The sequence below is a fragment of the Peromyscus californicus genome, unplaced genomic scaffold, assembly GCF_007827085.1.
Source record: "Peromyscus californicus insignis strain IS unplaced genomic scaffold, ASM782708v3 Scaffold_13__1_contigs__length_99412109, whole genome shotgun sequence".
Lineage (NCBI taxonomy): Eukaryota > Metazoa > Chordata > Mammalia > Rodentia > Cricetidae > Peromyscus > Peromyscus californicus.
Genome location: NW_026294424.1, coordinates 29,915,597 through 29,928,665, shown reverse-complemented (window position 1 = coordinate 29,928,665; position 13,069 = coordinate 29,915,597). Strand labels below are relative to the sequence as shown.

General features: G+C 45.3%; 1 protein-coding gene across 2 annotated transcripts in view; it reads left to right on the top strand.

Annotated features, from left to right (window-relative positions):
- The window catches only part of Egfr (epidermal growth factor receptor), a 171,541-nt gene extending 158,723 nt beyond the window's left edge, over nt 1-12,818 (top strand). The window contains exons 21-28 of one of the 2 annotated variants that reach the window (XM_052734789.1): nt 2,982-3,137; nt 4,045-4,120; nt 5,486-5,632; nt 7,528-7,625; nt 8,299-8,466; nt 8,842-8,889; nt 9,698-9,800; nt 10,340-12,818. In XM_052734789.1, the coding sequence (XP_052590749.1) occupies nt 2,982-3,137; nt 4,045-4,120; nt 5,486-5,632; nt 7,528-7,625; nt 8,299-8,466; nt 8,842-8,889; nt 9,698-9,800; nt 10,340-10,701 (1,158 nt within the window). In that variant the 3' untranslated portion in view covers nt 10,702-12,818. Of the gene's footprint in view, nt 1-2,981; nt 3,138-4,044; nt 4,121-5,485; nt 5,633-7,527; nt 7,626-8,298; nt 8,467-8,841; nt 8,890-9,694; nt 9,801-10,339 lie in introns of both variants that reach the window. The other variant, XM_052734788.1, reaches the window with a different exon arrangement.
- The last annotated feature ends 251 nt before the right edge of the window (nt 12,819-13,069 follow it).

Below are 13,069 nucleotides of genomic sequence, written 5' to 3'. Positions count from 1 at the left end.
CCTTGCTGAGCTGTGTACCTCAGAGCATGTGGGCACTCCCCTCTGGCTTTTCCAAGCCTTTTCTGAGGAAACCTGTGTTTATAGTAAAGCCATGATGCTCCTTGAAAGCCCTGAGCTGGTGGGTGTGATGAGCCAGCAGGGCTCCATGGGTTTATCAGGCTCGCACAATGACAGGGAGTTCTTGACACACCACCAAGTACTAGATTTTTGTTGTTTTGATTTTGATAGCACAAACAGCGTTGGCCCAGCCAGCAAGTTTCATTCACAGGCCACAGCAGGGGAAATTAGGATTAATCCCCATGGTGTCTGGAGACTGAGAACTTGTCTGAGAAGCGGGTTGCTCCAGGTCTCTAACAAGTTGGCCCTGTAGGTACCTAAACAGAGAGGCTGCTGCACTGTGGTGGTCGCTGGTGCATCCTCAGTACTTAGCACTGCTGCTATCTTTCATTAAATTATTCATTGTTTAACAAATGCTCAAAATGTATCCCATGAACCACATCTGTATTGAGCATTTTATTGTTATTTCAGACAGTGTCTCATATAGCCCAGACTGGATTCAAGGGTAGCCTTGATCCCCCAATCTTCCTGGCGCTACCACTGAAAATCTGACTACAGCAGTGCACCACCACACCTGGGTCTCTGTTAAACATTTAAAGCAGCGAAATAAAAGTCAATACAGGTAGTTGTGTGGAGTTTGAAATGCCCTCTCAAGATCTCCTTGTGAATTTAATAAGTGGGCAAAAGACAAGAAGCTTTAGATGAAGGCAGAAGGAGAGAGAGGGGGACTGGTCGTCTGCATAGAGACTGGTATGTGACCTGTCACTTTAAGCCTGTGCAACATCCCCACAGTAGTTCCCAATGTGAAGAATGAATGAAAGAAAGACATGCTGGACGGTAATAGAAGATAGCAAGGGTGAGAGAGGGTAAGGATGAGGGGAGAGGAGAGAAGAAAAAGGGGGCAGGGAGGGAGAGGAAAGGGAGAGAGTGGGGAGAGGGGCAGGGAGGGAGAGAGAGGGAAGAGGGAGAGTGGGGGGGGGGGAGAACCAGTAAGGACATTCTACACAGGCAGAAGGCCAAGTGTTATCACCCCCTTTTCTAGTGGGGAAAAGTTCATCGTATTTAGTATGTAGAGTCCTTACTCTTAGAAGACACAAGGGCGCCAAAGACCAGAACAGTTACAGTTCCATAAATCAGAGAGGTGGCTGGAGCTGAGGAAGGAGCAGCCTCTGAAGTGCCATCACACAAGAGAAAGGGGCAGAGAGAGGGAGTCTCGTGTTTGGAACTGTTTCTCTGGCTCCTGCTCCTTCCTGTCCTTTCGCTCCCCATCAGTGATTTCTAACTTGGAAGTGCTAGTCCAGAAAAGACACTCCCAGTTTCCTCTTCACTTTTATTTCCTTGAGCATGCAAATCTTCAAAAAGAAACACATAACCTGAACAGCATCTAAAATACATAGGCACTTCCTAAATAATGTGATAGAGAGGGGGATAGTTCTTGTTCACAAGAGATGTGGACAGTGATTTATTTTCCGAGGAAAGAAAGACATCAAGGGTTTCTTTCCAAAATACAACTCAAAGCTGCGTTTTTGATAGCAGCCTCCTGGAAATCTACTCTCTTGAGATGGCTGGTTCTGTGCTCAAAAAGAATGTTATTTCATTCTCATAGGCTAAGTCAACAATAATCTTTTATGTGAGAATCTGTGCAAAAACAAGCAGTTTGCCCAGAAGTTTAGGGGATGATCCTTGTCTATAGGTCTACTCTGACAATGCACTAAAGTGGAGTTGCATCCACCATCATGAAAACACTTTGACAAGAAGAGTTGGTTCAAGTCTCACATTTCCAGGGTGTCCTCAGCAAGCCCTGCTCTAGGTCAGCTCTGTACAGGAGAGTTCATAAAGTATTAGTCTGATAGGAAGTAGGCGATGGAGACCACCCTCCTGGCCAGAGAGGACAGGTGTATTTGCAAATAGAGGAGAGAGTAGAACAAAACACACAAGACTTCAGCACACTTGACTCCTTCTCAGGTGTCCCTCCGGACGAGCCTGGCCCTGCATAGAGAAGGCATTGCTGGTAAGCTAGTATCCAAATCAAGGTAAACTCCAAGGGAGCCCAGCTCAGCTGATCCCACACCAGAGAAGGAGTAGAAGCCAAAAGTGATGCTCATCAGCCAGCAGGAGGAAAACTGCCTGTGACAGGGATGCCAGAAGGTTTAAGCAAAGACAGCAGTTCAAAGGGAGTGTTTCTGGGAATTCACTGTGCATCAGTGTGCCGGCTACATTTCAAACATTACCTCTTTATTGCTATTGTATCGGTGATTCCAATTGCAGCAGAATCGTGGAGCAGCTATGGAGGTGGTAAAGAATGGTGTCTTGTAAAACATACTCAACGCTGGGCAAAGTCTTCTTTGTTGGTAGTGATTCACAGAAGACAGCCCAAGGAAAATGACAAAAGGATGCCTGAAATCCACCAAGGAACCCTGCTTTGCCATAGTCTAGTGAGATTTACGCTAGCCCCCTTAAGATAAAGAGAGAGCTGATGCCTGAGGCCTCGTAGAGGCTCCAGGTAGCAAGTTGTAGGGGAAGCAGCCACCTTAGGTCTGCACCCAACCTTTGAGTCTTACTCTACCACTGGTCTCCTCTACGTGTGTGTGTGTGTGTGTGTATGTGTAATTTTTATTATAAAAAAAAATTTTCTTTCCTTTTACATACCAACCCTTGTTCCTTCTCCCTCCCCTTCTCCTGCTTCCCCCACTTACCCCCATCCCACCCCCTATTTATTCAGATGATTACTAATGTTTACCAACTTCGAGTTACAGAGTATGAAGGCTAACACTATATCCCCTGGTGTGGAGCAGCCCAGGGATTCTTTCGGACTTAACCTTGAGTGACTTAACCTTAATACTGAGCATGAGCATCACCTTCAAAAGACACTGGGGAGCCTCTGGATGGTCTGCTCTCTCACTTCAGGGCCCTCTGTGTTTCAGGGCATGAACTACCTGGAAGATCGGCGCTTGGTGCACCGTGACTTGGCAGCTAGGAATGTGCTGGTGAAGACACCACAGCATGTCAAGATCACAGATTTTGGGCTGGCCAAACTGCTTGGTGCTGAAGAGAAAGAATACCATGCAGAGGGAGGCAAAGTAAGGACCTAATAGTAGATCAGGAACCATCTCCCTGCCATCCAGACTCATCCCCCTACCTGTCAGCTGTGGGCAGCATTTGCCAGACATTCTGAGTGAGGTCACAGGAGCTGCCACCATGACCTGGGGTCTAGTCAGGGTCATCTCCTACTTTGTGAATGGAGTTTGGTGGGAGAGGTAGTGAAGAGGGAGACCGCCCCCCACCTCCACCCCCCACCCCCGAGGCTAAAGAAAGCAAGCTCCCAACTTCAGGTAACATTAGCAACTGTTGAATTCAACTCCCTCCTCCAGGAGGAAAACACCCTTCAAAAGACCAGCTGGGAAATATCACAGCTAATTTAGTAATACCCTCTCTTGAGACTCATATTGAATAAGCTGTGTTGTTCTGGGAGTTCCGGTGAGTCCGTGTGACTCACGCTGGGGACTGGTAGTGAGGGGGCTGGCTATCTTCCCTCTGTATTGTTTTTAGTTCCTTCAAGGCCTCGGCACAGCAGTGAGGGGTGCACAGCCCTGCCAGACCCCCTAGATGACCCCCAGCCATCCCCAGCTACAGCCCTCTTATCATGCTGACAGCATGGCCCTAAATAGCACCATCAACCCCATGAACTTGGTTATTGAAAACATAACCCAAAGTCTGGGAGCTAGGGCTCCTGGGAAATACCACAGCCTTAGCTCGTCAAAATAGTCCATCTCCCAAAATGCTCTCAGCTACAGCTTTCATGAAGTGGCTCTGGGACCATCTGCTCTCTGGGATATTTAAAAACCCCTACTGAGAGGACGACCCAAAGCCTGGCAGGGAGGTCAACTAGCTTTCCCCATTAGTCATTTGTAATTACACCTAGAGCGACTAGATTTTTCAGCTGTAAGCTAATAGTCTTCTTGCTGCTTTATTTCCCATCGTCCCAAGGTACCTATCAAATGGATGGCTTTGGAATCAATTTTACACCGAATTTATACACACCAAAGTGATGTCTGGAGCTATGGTGAGTCAAAACTCTGACGCTAATGAAATTGTACTAGGGCTAGGCTGGTTCTTATTATTTGTTAATTGACATTATGTGCTCTGACATGCAAGTGTTACCTTTCAAGACAGTGAGCATTAATAACGGAGTTGCTGTGTCTGTCTACTGCACTAAGAGAATCTGACAAAGGAAATGAAGCCTAACTCCCACCCCAAGCATCATTAGAGACAGCCATGAACTCAGGCTGCAAGGGAGGCCGTAGAGGGAAGAGGGCCAGAATGTGGGCTAAGCCTCTGCCTGCAGAAGTCAAGCAGACGTAAGCTCTTGCTTTGAACTTGAAGGGAACCAAGGAAAAACAACAAATGAGGTTTCATGGGGGAAGCATTTCTGATAGAGAAACGATGTTTTCTCGTGAAACGGCCAAGATGGTTGTTTCATCTGGTACTTGATTTAATATCTCCGTGTCAAAGAGAGCAGCTTGACAAGGGTGAACCATGAGGATAACTGTAGAAAGTAAATAAGAACAGGAAAACAGTTGCTGCTTGTTGCTCAAGAAAGAAGCACCTCTCCAGGGCCCAGTTCTTCTCAACACAGCATAGCCGTGCACGGGACTCTGCTTCCTGTGCACAGGACGGCCACTCTCGCTAAGCCTATCTTGCATGCTCTTCCCTTATCTTGAGCCTATTGTGGCCTCACCAGTAATGCCCTTGGTTGCTGTGTCTGGCGCTTGGTCCTTGAATTTCTCCCAGCAGTTCATGGAAAGGTTGGAAAACACTGCCATTATGAAACACAACTCTCACCTCAAAGGGAATCAGGGGTAGTTTATTCTGACCCAGACATGGGTGGTCATCACCAAGAAGCACAAACTCAGGCTACCCTGAACATTTCCTATGGAAGCAGACATATCAGATTATACTTGCTCTAGGACAAAGAACATTCTATGTCAAATGCTTTGCAGTTTACAACCATATTCATGCAGTCCTTATGTCCACTACTGTGAGTATAAGGCAGTACTGTGAGTACTCAGGACAGCTGGGTAAGTGGACGGACCTTGTTCTGTGGCAAACTCTTACTCCACAGTTGTCCTTATCTTATGGTTATTACTGAACTATTCCACTTATCAGTCAGCAGCTATATGCCTCACATTAAGCTAAACATTTTATGTATAAGATCTTACTAGATCCTTGAAGCCATGCTACGAAACAGATGTTATTATCCTACCTGATTGGCAAACCAAAGGTATCAGTAGTGAAACCAATGGCTCAATGTTATAGGAACATAAGTTTTTAAATACTTAGCAACAACAATGACTAAAGATTAGGTGGTGTGTTGCCCATTAACTCATGAAGCAATCAATAACTTTCCTTGCCCACTTTGTCTGCTCAGGAGTCACTGTGTGGGAACTGATGACCTTTGGGTCCAAGCCTTATGATGGAATCCCTGCAAGTGAGATCTCGTCCATCCTAGAGAAAGGAGAGCGCCTTCCACAGCCACCTATCTGCACCATCGATGTCTACATGATCATGGTCAAGTGTGAGTGACTGGGGTGACCATCAATACTCATGGAGATGGGTCTGGAAGGACTTAACTACTCTTAGCCAAATATCCAAGGCCTTCATTTCCCTGAAGAAACATCATCAGTCTTTAAGGCAGGCACACAATTCCAGAAACGTCATAAACACCTCCTGCAAACATTCTTTAGGAATCACTTGCTTGACTCATCCTGACCTCATATTTTCCCATATTTGCAAGCAAATAAACTAAAGTCTTTCATAATCCATTATTCCAAAGTATTCTATTCTCTGAGTTGTCCAATGACCTTACAAAGTTGCCTTACATTCTGAGACCTGTTGCCAGAGAGACTTAATGTTTTCAAAATGCCTAACAATGAGTAACCATGGGAATTTGATAGAATCAACATTTCTGCTCCGGCTTAAACCTTTCAAACAGTGGGTTTACGTGAGGTCTCCTGTAGTATAGCAGTTAATCATTTTAATCCCAACAGGAGTGTGCATTTGGATCAGTGCTCTTATTCCACACAAATCACAAGTGTGCTCAGCTCTGAAAATAACATTGCACATGGGAGAGCCTTGGCATCAAAGCAAAGCACAGGAATATGGCAGAGCCACTGGCTCCCTCAGTATGTTTTCTGTTATGGTGATAAAACACTGACCAAAAGCAGCTTGGAGAGGAGCGTGTTGATTAGGCTTAACAGCCTACTGTCCATCGTCAAGGAAAGCCGGGGCAAGCACTCAACTCAGGAACCCGGAAGTAGATTCTGAAGCAGAGACCATGGAAGAATGCTACTTACTGACTTGCTCTCCCTGGTTCCCTCAGCCTGCTTTCTTACACACCTGAAAACCACCAGCCTAGGGGTGGTACCACCTACCATGGGCTGGACCCTCCCACATGACTCATTAATCAAGAAAAGGCCCGAGGACTTGCTGACAGGGCAATCTAATGGAGGCATTTCCTCAACTGAAGTTTCCTCTTCCCAGATGACTCTAGCTTATTTCAAGTAGACAAAAACTAACCAGAGCACATGCGGGTTAATATAAATAACAATGTATCTCTGAACTTTAGACCAGAGAGTTGATCTTTTCTCACTGCTTTGGTTTGGATTGAGGAAGCTGAGGCCCAGAAAGGTTACATGATATATGTCTAAGGTCACATAGCAATTTGGCCTAAAATAGTTTGACATCCAGTTGAAACAAAATAAATGTGAATCCCCAAGAGGCACAATGATTTCAAGTCCCCAGCTTATCCTCCCCATCACTGAATCTATATTGAGATCATTGTGCAATCCCGTGCACCAACGTGGCTGCTAAATATATCTTCACACAGAAGGTAATAGCTTTATGAGGCTCTAGGGTCAGTCCCCAGCATGGCAAAATAAATAAATAACAGGACATGGATGTAGCCTTGTCTTGTGTATGGATGGTAACTGATTGTAGAAGGCTTTGGTATTTCTCTGAATTTAATCTGGTTTCCAGTCTGGAAGGCTATGGAGTGGGGCCAATGACAGCGTGGAGGCACACGGAAGTCAGAGCAGTCCTGTAGTGACTGCTACACAGCACTGCTCTGTGGTCATTGAAGACCACAGTGTAACAATGATGGCTAAGGAAGAACAGGTGTAAGAACATGAAAGTATCTTATTGTTGCTCTGACTTAAAGGTATTGTGTAGGGCTGGGGATGAATGCACAAGTCCCTGGGTTAGATCCCTTAAAGGCAACAGCAATTTCTTATGGACTTTGAGAACCAACCAGTGTCCGCTCTTGTGCCGAGGTTGCGAAGTCGGCCCCAAAGATTCTGTGTCTTCATCATTCATTTGCCTAGAAAGCTCATAGCATAAGTGCTCTAAGCGACGCCCTCTTGACCATTTCGTGCAGGGCTCTAATTGCTCTGCTTTTCTTCATTCTTTTCTCAGGCTGGATGATAGATGCCGATAGCCGCCCAAAGTTCCGGGAGTTGATTGTTGAATTCTCCAAAATGGCCCGAGACCCCCAGCGCTACCTTGTTATCCAGGTACCGGGCTACAGTTTGTACTTCCATTGTCAAAATCCTTCCAACAGTTTCTGATACCACTGTGCTGGGTCAACACAACCCGTGGGACATTTTCTTGTTAATAAATCCTTTTGTGTATTGGAGCTGCCTCAGTTACAACATAATGATTCTGAACTACACGGGGATAAGCGGTGGGTTCCACCCAGCTCCAAAGTCACCCTGTCATTTGAGCAGTCCTACCTGGACCCAACCTGTTCCTCAGGTTCACATGTCAGTCATCTTACATTGTGGCTCATTAGAGCCCTGGCTTTGCTAAACAGAGAAGCGAGACTTCACTGGCAACCTACATGGCTTCTATCCTTGACTCTGTATTCATCCCTGTGCCATCTGGTACAACCAATCAGCCCATTTCCTCATCTGTTTCTGAAGTAACAAAACCAAGATCATTTGGCTTTGTGGATTTTAAGCTTCAGTAAAATAATATATGCAAAACACCTCGTATAACATTGTGTAAGGGGACAGTAAATATCCCCCCATTGCTTCTTCTTCTCCTTCCTCTTAAGCGGTTTTTCATATGCAGGCTGTCAGAACCAGATTTGTGTCTTTTATTACCTTGCAAAGCATCCACACGTGGCCAGGAAGCAGAAGAGCAGCTCCGTTGCCCTTTCTAATGGTCTCAAAATCTCTGCCCCAGGGGGATGAAAGAATGCATTTGCCGAGCCCTACAGACTCCAATTTTTACCGAGCCCTGATGGATGAAGAGGACATGGAAGACGTGGTTGATGCTGACGAGTACCTGATCCCACAGCAAGGCTTCTTCAGCAGCCCGTCCACATCTCGGACTCCCCTCTTGAGTTCTCTGGTATGCTCTCTCTCTCTCTCTCTCTCTCTCTCTCTCTCTCTCTCTCTCTCTCTCTCTCTCTGCTCTCTCTCTCTCCCCCCCCATGGTTTATATTGATTAATTGCCATTTTCTAGATTATACTTGGAGAAAAAGAAGTAAATTCTAACAAAACAGAACCTAGCATCATAATCAACAGTTATTTATTTTGTTGCCTAGTTTTCCTAAAGCTGTAATTCAAGACAAAAATCTTCTCTCCAAAAAAAATTTGCTTCCATCCAAAACATTAAACACCTTGAAATATTTCTACTCAGTGAGACCTACCTCCTGCATCTGCTGGAAATGGGTGAGAATATACCAGTGTACCTGAGCAACATTGTTTTCTTTTTTTTTTCCAGAGTGCAAACAGCAACAGTTCCACTGTGGCTTGCATTAACAGAAATGGGGTATGTATGAGCATGTTACAAACCAGCATCAAATAAGCTGTTTTTCAAGCCCTGTTACACAGGGAAAGTGCCCATCTCTGTCCACATCTGCTGACATGCCTTGCTGCACATTCTTTTCCACACCATGGCTTCTTTGACTGGAATCCTAAGGCCAGTCAAAGTGATTACTTATCGAACGAACACAGGAAGTGTAGTTCACAGGTAGACTGCATCAGCATCACCTAAAGCTGTTAGAAATGAAGATGTTCAGGTCTCCAGCAGATCTACCAGCAGGATCTGTGGGGGTGCCACTAGTGCTGGCATGAGCCTTCCAAGTCACACAGAACATAATGAAGTGCAGTGCAGAAGCCACCACACCACCAATTCAGTTTTAAATAGCATAAAATAAAATATAAAATTCAACTCGTCACACATCCCGAGTGTTCGGTAGCCACATGTGGCATGTGACAGCCTTATTATGCAACACAGATTAGAAGGCATCGCCATCCCTTCAGGACGTTCTGTTAGATGTACGGATCAAGACATTGTTGGTTTCTAACCCAATGGAACAGGCGTCACTTTGCAGCTTGTCAGAAGTCAGCTTTCCCGGACTCAGACTCCATCAAGTCTACTTTGTCTGTTTTTGTAACAGAGTCTATGTAGCCCAGCTGGCCTTGAACTCATGATCCTCATGTCTCAGCCTCTAGAGCTCTGAAATCAGAAGCACATGCCACCATAGCCAGCTTGAGTGTGCATTTTAATGAGACCACGGGTGGAGTTAATCTATAGCAAAGTCTGAGTAATCCTCACTGGATTCTTTCTCCAGCAGAGCTGTCGTCTCAAGGAAGACAGCTTCTTGCAGCGGTACAGCTCCGACCCGACTGGTGCCTTAAATGAGGACAGCATAGACGACACATTCCTCCCTGTGCCTGGTGAGTAGCTTGCTCAGGAAATAGTCATTGGCCTTGCTGTCTGCCCTCATTTCCTCCAGCACGAGTCGGTTGTTTCTTTCCAAGTCATCCAGAGGTGGAGACTGGCATATCTGTATATATGGTGAAGGGAGTAAAAAGAAATGGGAAAGTGAGCATGCCTGTGTCAAAGGCAAGTTACAGCTGGGTTTTCTGCAGATTTGTTGGGTTGGAAGCGAGTAGCGAAAGTGTCCATGTATGCATTCATCTACATACAAAAGATGGATATATGTGTCTTTTCTCTCTCTCTTTCACACACACCCTACACATCTTCCATTAAATTTGCAAAAACCACATGTGCACATTGCTTTGAGAAGAACAGAAAATATCACAGTTTATTGATCGTCTCCATAGTACTCCCAGAACTTCCTTGCCCTCTGACGTCAGTTGTCTCACTGAAGAGGGTTGCAGAGTTCCCAGAAATTTCAGAGCCATGAAGTTCTGCTTTGGGAATCTTGGGATGAAGCTTTACTAATTCACATGTGCTTTCTTTTTCTTTTCAGAATATATAAACCAATCTGTCCCCAAAAGGCCAGCAGGCTCTGTGCAGAACCCTGTCTATCACAATCAGCCCCTGCATCCAGCTGCTGGCAGAGACCTGCATTATCAAAATCCCCATAGCAATGCAGTGGGCAACCCTGAGTATCTCAACACTGCCCAGCCTCCCTGTGTCAGTGGTGGCTTTGCCAGCACTGCCCTCTGGGTTCCAAAAGGCAGCCACCAAATGAGCCTGGACAACCCCGATTACCAACAGGACTTCTTTCCCCAGGAAGCCAAGCCTAACGGCATCTTTAAGGGTCCCACAGCTGAAAATGCAGAATACCTACAGGCAGCACCACCGAGCAGCGAGTTTATTGGAGCCTGACGCGGAGGGATGTCATACCAGCTATAAAATTTCCAGACTTTGCAGCAGCCCAGGACCAAGCCGCAGCAGCACCTCCACTCCCGACAGCCATGCCCATCTTGTGCCAAACGTCAGGCCCTCAGACTGGTTTAAAACTGTAACTTTGATGGGCTTTGCCTTTGACCCAAGACGTGAGTGCCTCCTCTGACATACTTTGGGAAGTTGAAGATACATTTTTTGATCTTCAAACTGGGAAGAGTCTACAAAAAAAAAAAAGGCATCCATCAAGAATGTTGTCCATGGGAACAGAAGTTTACTTCATGGTGAGGTGCATGGGGGGAAAAACACACATAAGGAGATTTGCTGCATAGGGACCGGCATTGGGTTTTCACTTTCTTTACCGATTTGATTCGTGGGCTCTTCCAAGAAGGAAGAAGCTTGTTTGTGGTATGTATTACACAGAGTTGCCTGGGGCCAACTGTGACCGGACAGTTGGTTCCACCAGCTCTGCTTCAAGACACTTCTGTGGCAAGACAACTAGATACACTAAAAGCCCTGCATGCCCTGAGCAGGCCACATGTGTACAGCGTGAAACCATGGCTGGTACGATAGGATAAGCCACTCTGTTACTCACCGAGCGGGGCTGGGAGAAGAAGGATGAAGGGGTAGAGTTTTCCCTCCGACTTACTTTTGTACAAATATGTCCCTGGTACTCAACCCACACTCTTTACTTACCAGTGTTTTCTGACTCTTAGAATTCCTTGTATGTTTTCCGTTTCATTGTTTTGAATTGTAATATGCTTTCCCATCTTGATGTCATAAAGTCAGCAAAAAAAAAAAAAACAGTATTATCAAAGAACAACCATGATGCCACATTTGAACCATCAGTGTTCTACCCAAAAGCCTTTAATCAAGATGGGGTGACAATGCAAAAGTTCAGAGGAATATAACCCAAAATTTTAGTCTCGGCGTCGTGTCTGTTGAGACATGGATCAGGAGACCACAAAAGTGATGCAGCTCTTCAAATCCACTTTGCCTTCACCCCCTCTAGACCTCAAAATTAGTATAAAACACCCATGGAGAATAATCTTTTGTTCATTTTTATAAGCGTTTACTGGAGATATATTTTCCTCCCTGGTAAGTAAGCTGCCACCAAAATTTTCTTTCCCTTTGAGAGAAAATGATCTAGGCTACTGTGTAATAAGTGACAGTCCATGATAAGCACCATATGCAAGTTCCAAGAGAAAGAATGTTGAGAATCAAGTGGAACTCAGGTGATAAGCGTGCAACCTGAGTTGGGAAGTAACAACAATGCTTCCATGGATGCTTTTCGGAAGAAATCATCCCCAAGTAACCCCACTGTCATCGGTGCCTCCGGCTACTCAAGGTCTCAGTGCTTGTTCTTATTTTGCTCATCCTTGCAGCCCGATGAGTTAAGAGCTGTCTTTGGTAAAACAATATTTTAATGCTCCTGGTATCCATCTCTTCCCATTTATCAAGAGGTGGGTAGAAGTGGACTTACAAACACTAACCATAAGGCAAAAAAAGTGAATGCCAAGTACGTTATATCAGCCAGGCACCAAGAGCACAGAGCAGGGACGATCTAGAAAGTTCACAAAGGAAATAATATTGCCCATTGTCCTCTGAGATTAAAAAGGTCTTAAACACCAGGGAATGGAAAGTGTGTTTCCTTAGAGAATTCAACCGAGAGAGCAATGACAGAGAACTCTACTAGTAAGTCAGGTGCAAGGCCAAGTCAGTCATCCTGCTGCTCCGTCAAGCCTGGTAATGAGGCTTGCAGCATCCTCTGAGTTTCCTAACTGTTGTCCACTTCTGGCAATGTCAGGCTGTCATCTACAAAAATAAGTAGTTAGAAAATTAAGCAACATTTCTAGAGATTGAAATTCCAAGCCATTGTCAGGAAACGTCACATTGATCGTTTATCCACCGAGAATGCAGAGGAAACATTTAGGCAGGTGTTTGTTCAAAATTGGAATTCAAAATGACCCTGTCACTTGTCGGGGCAGGTGATTGGTGAGGGAAAGCAGTAGAAAGCCAGTCAAACTGTAGCAATGAAATCTTAGTATTTTTGTACTTTGAAACACTTTTCTTATAACAAAATAAAGTAGCAAAAACTATTCAAACTTGCTTTTCTTCTTATTTAAATATTCTGCCTAAAGTTTAGTTGTTGTCAGGGTTAAGGTTTTGTTTGCCAACGTGTCCTCACTGTTTCTGTGTGGGAGACACGGGGCTGTGAGAGCTGCAAGGCAGGCCCTTTAAAGCAGTGGTTCTCAACCTGTGGGTCATGACCCCTCTGGGGGTGGTCAAATGGCCTTTTCACAGGGGTCACCTAAGAACGTCAGAAAACACAGATATTTACATTACAATT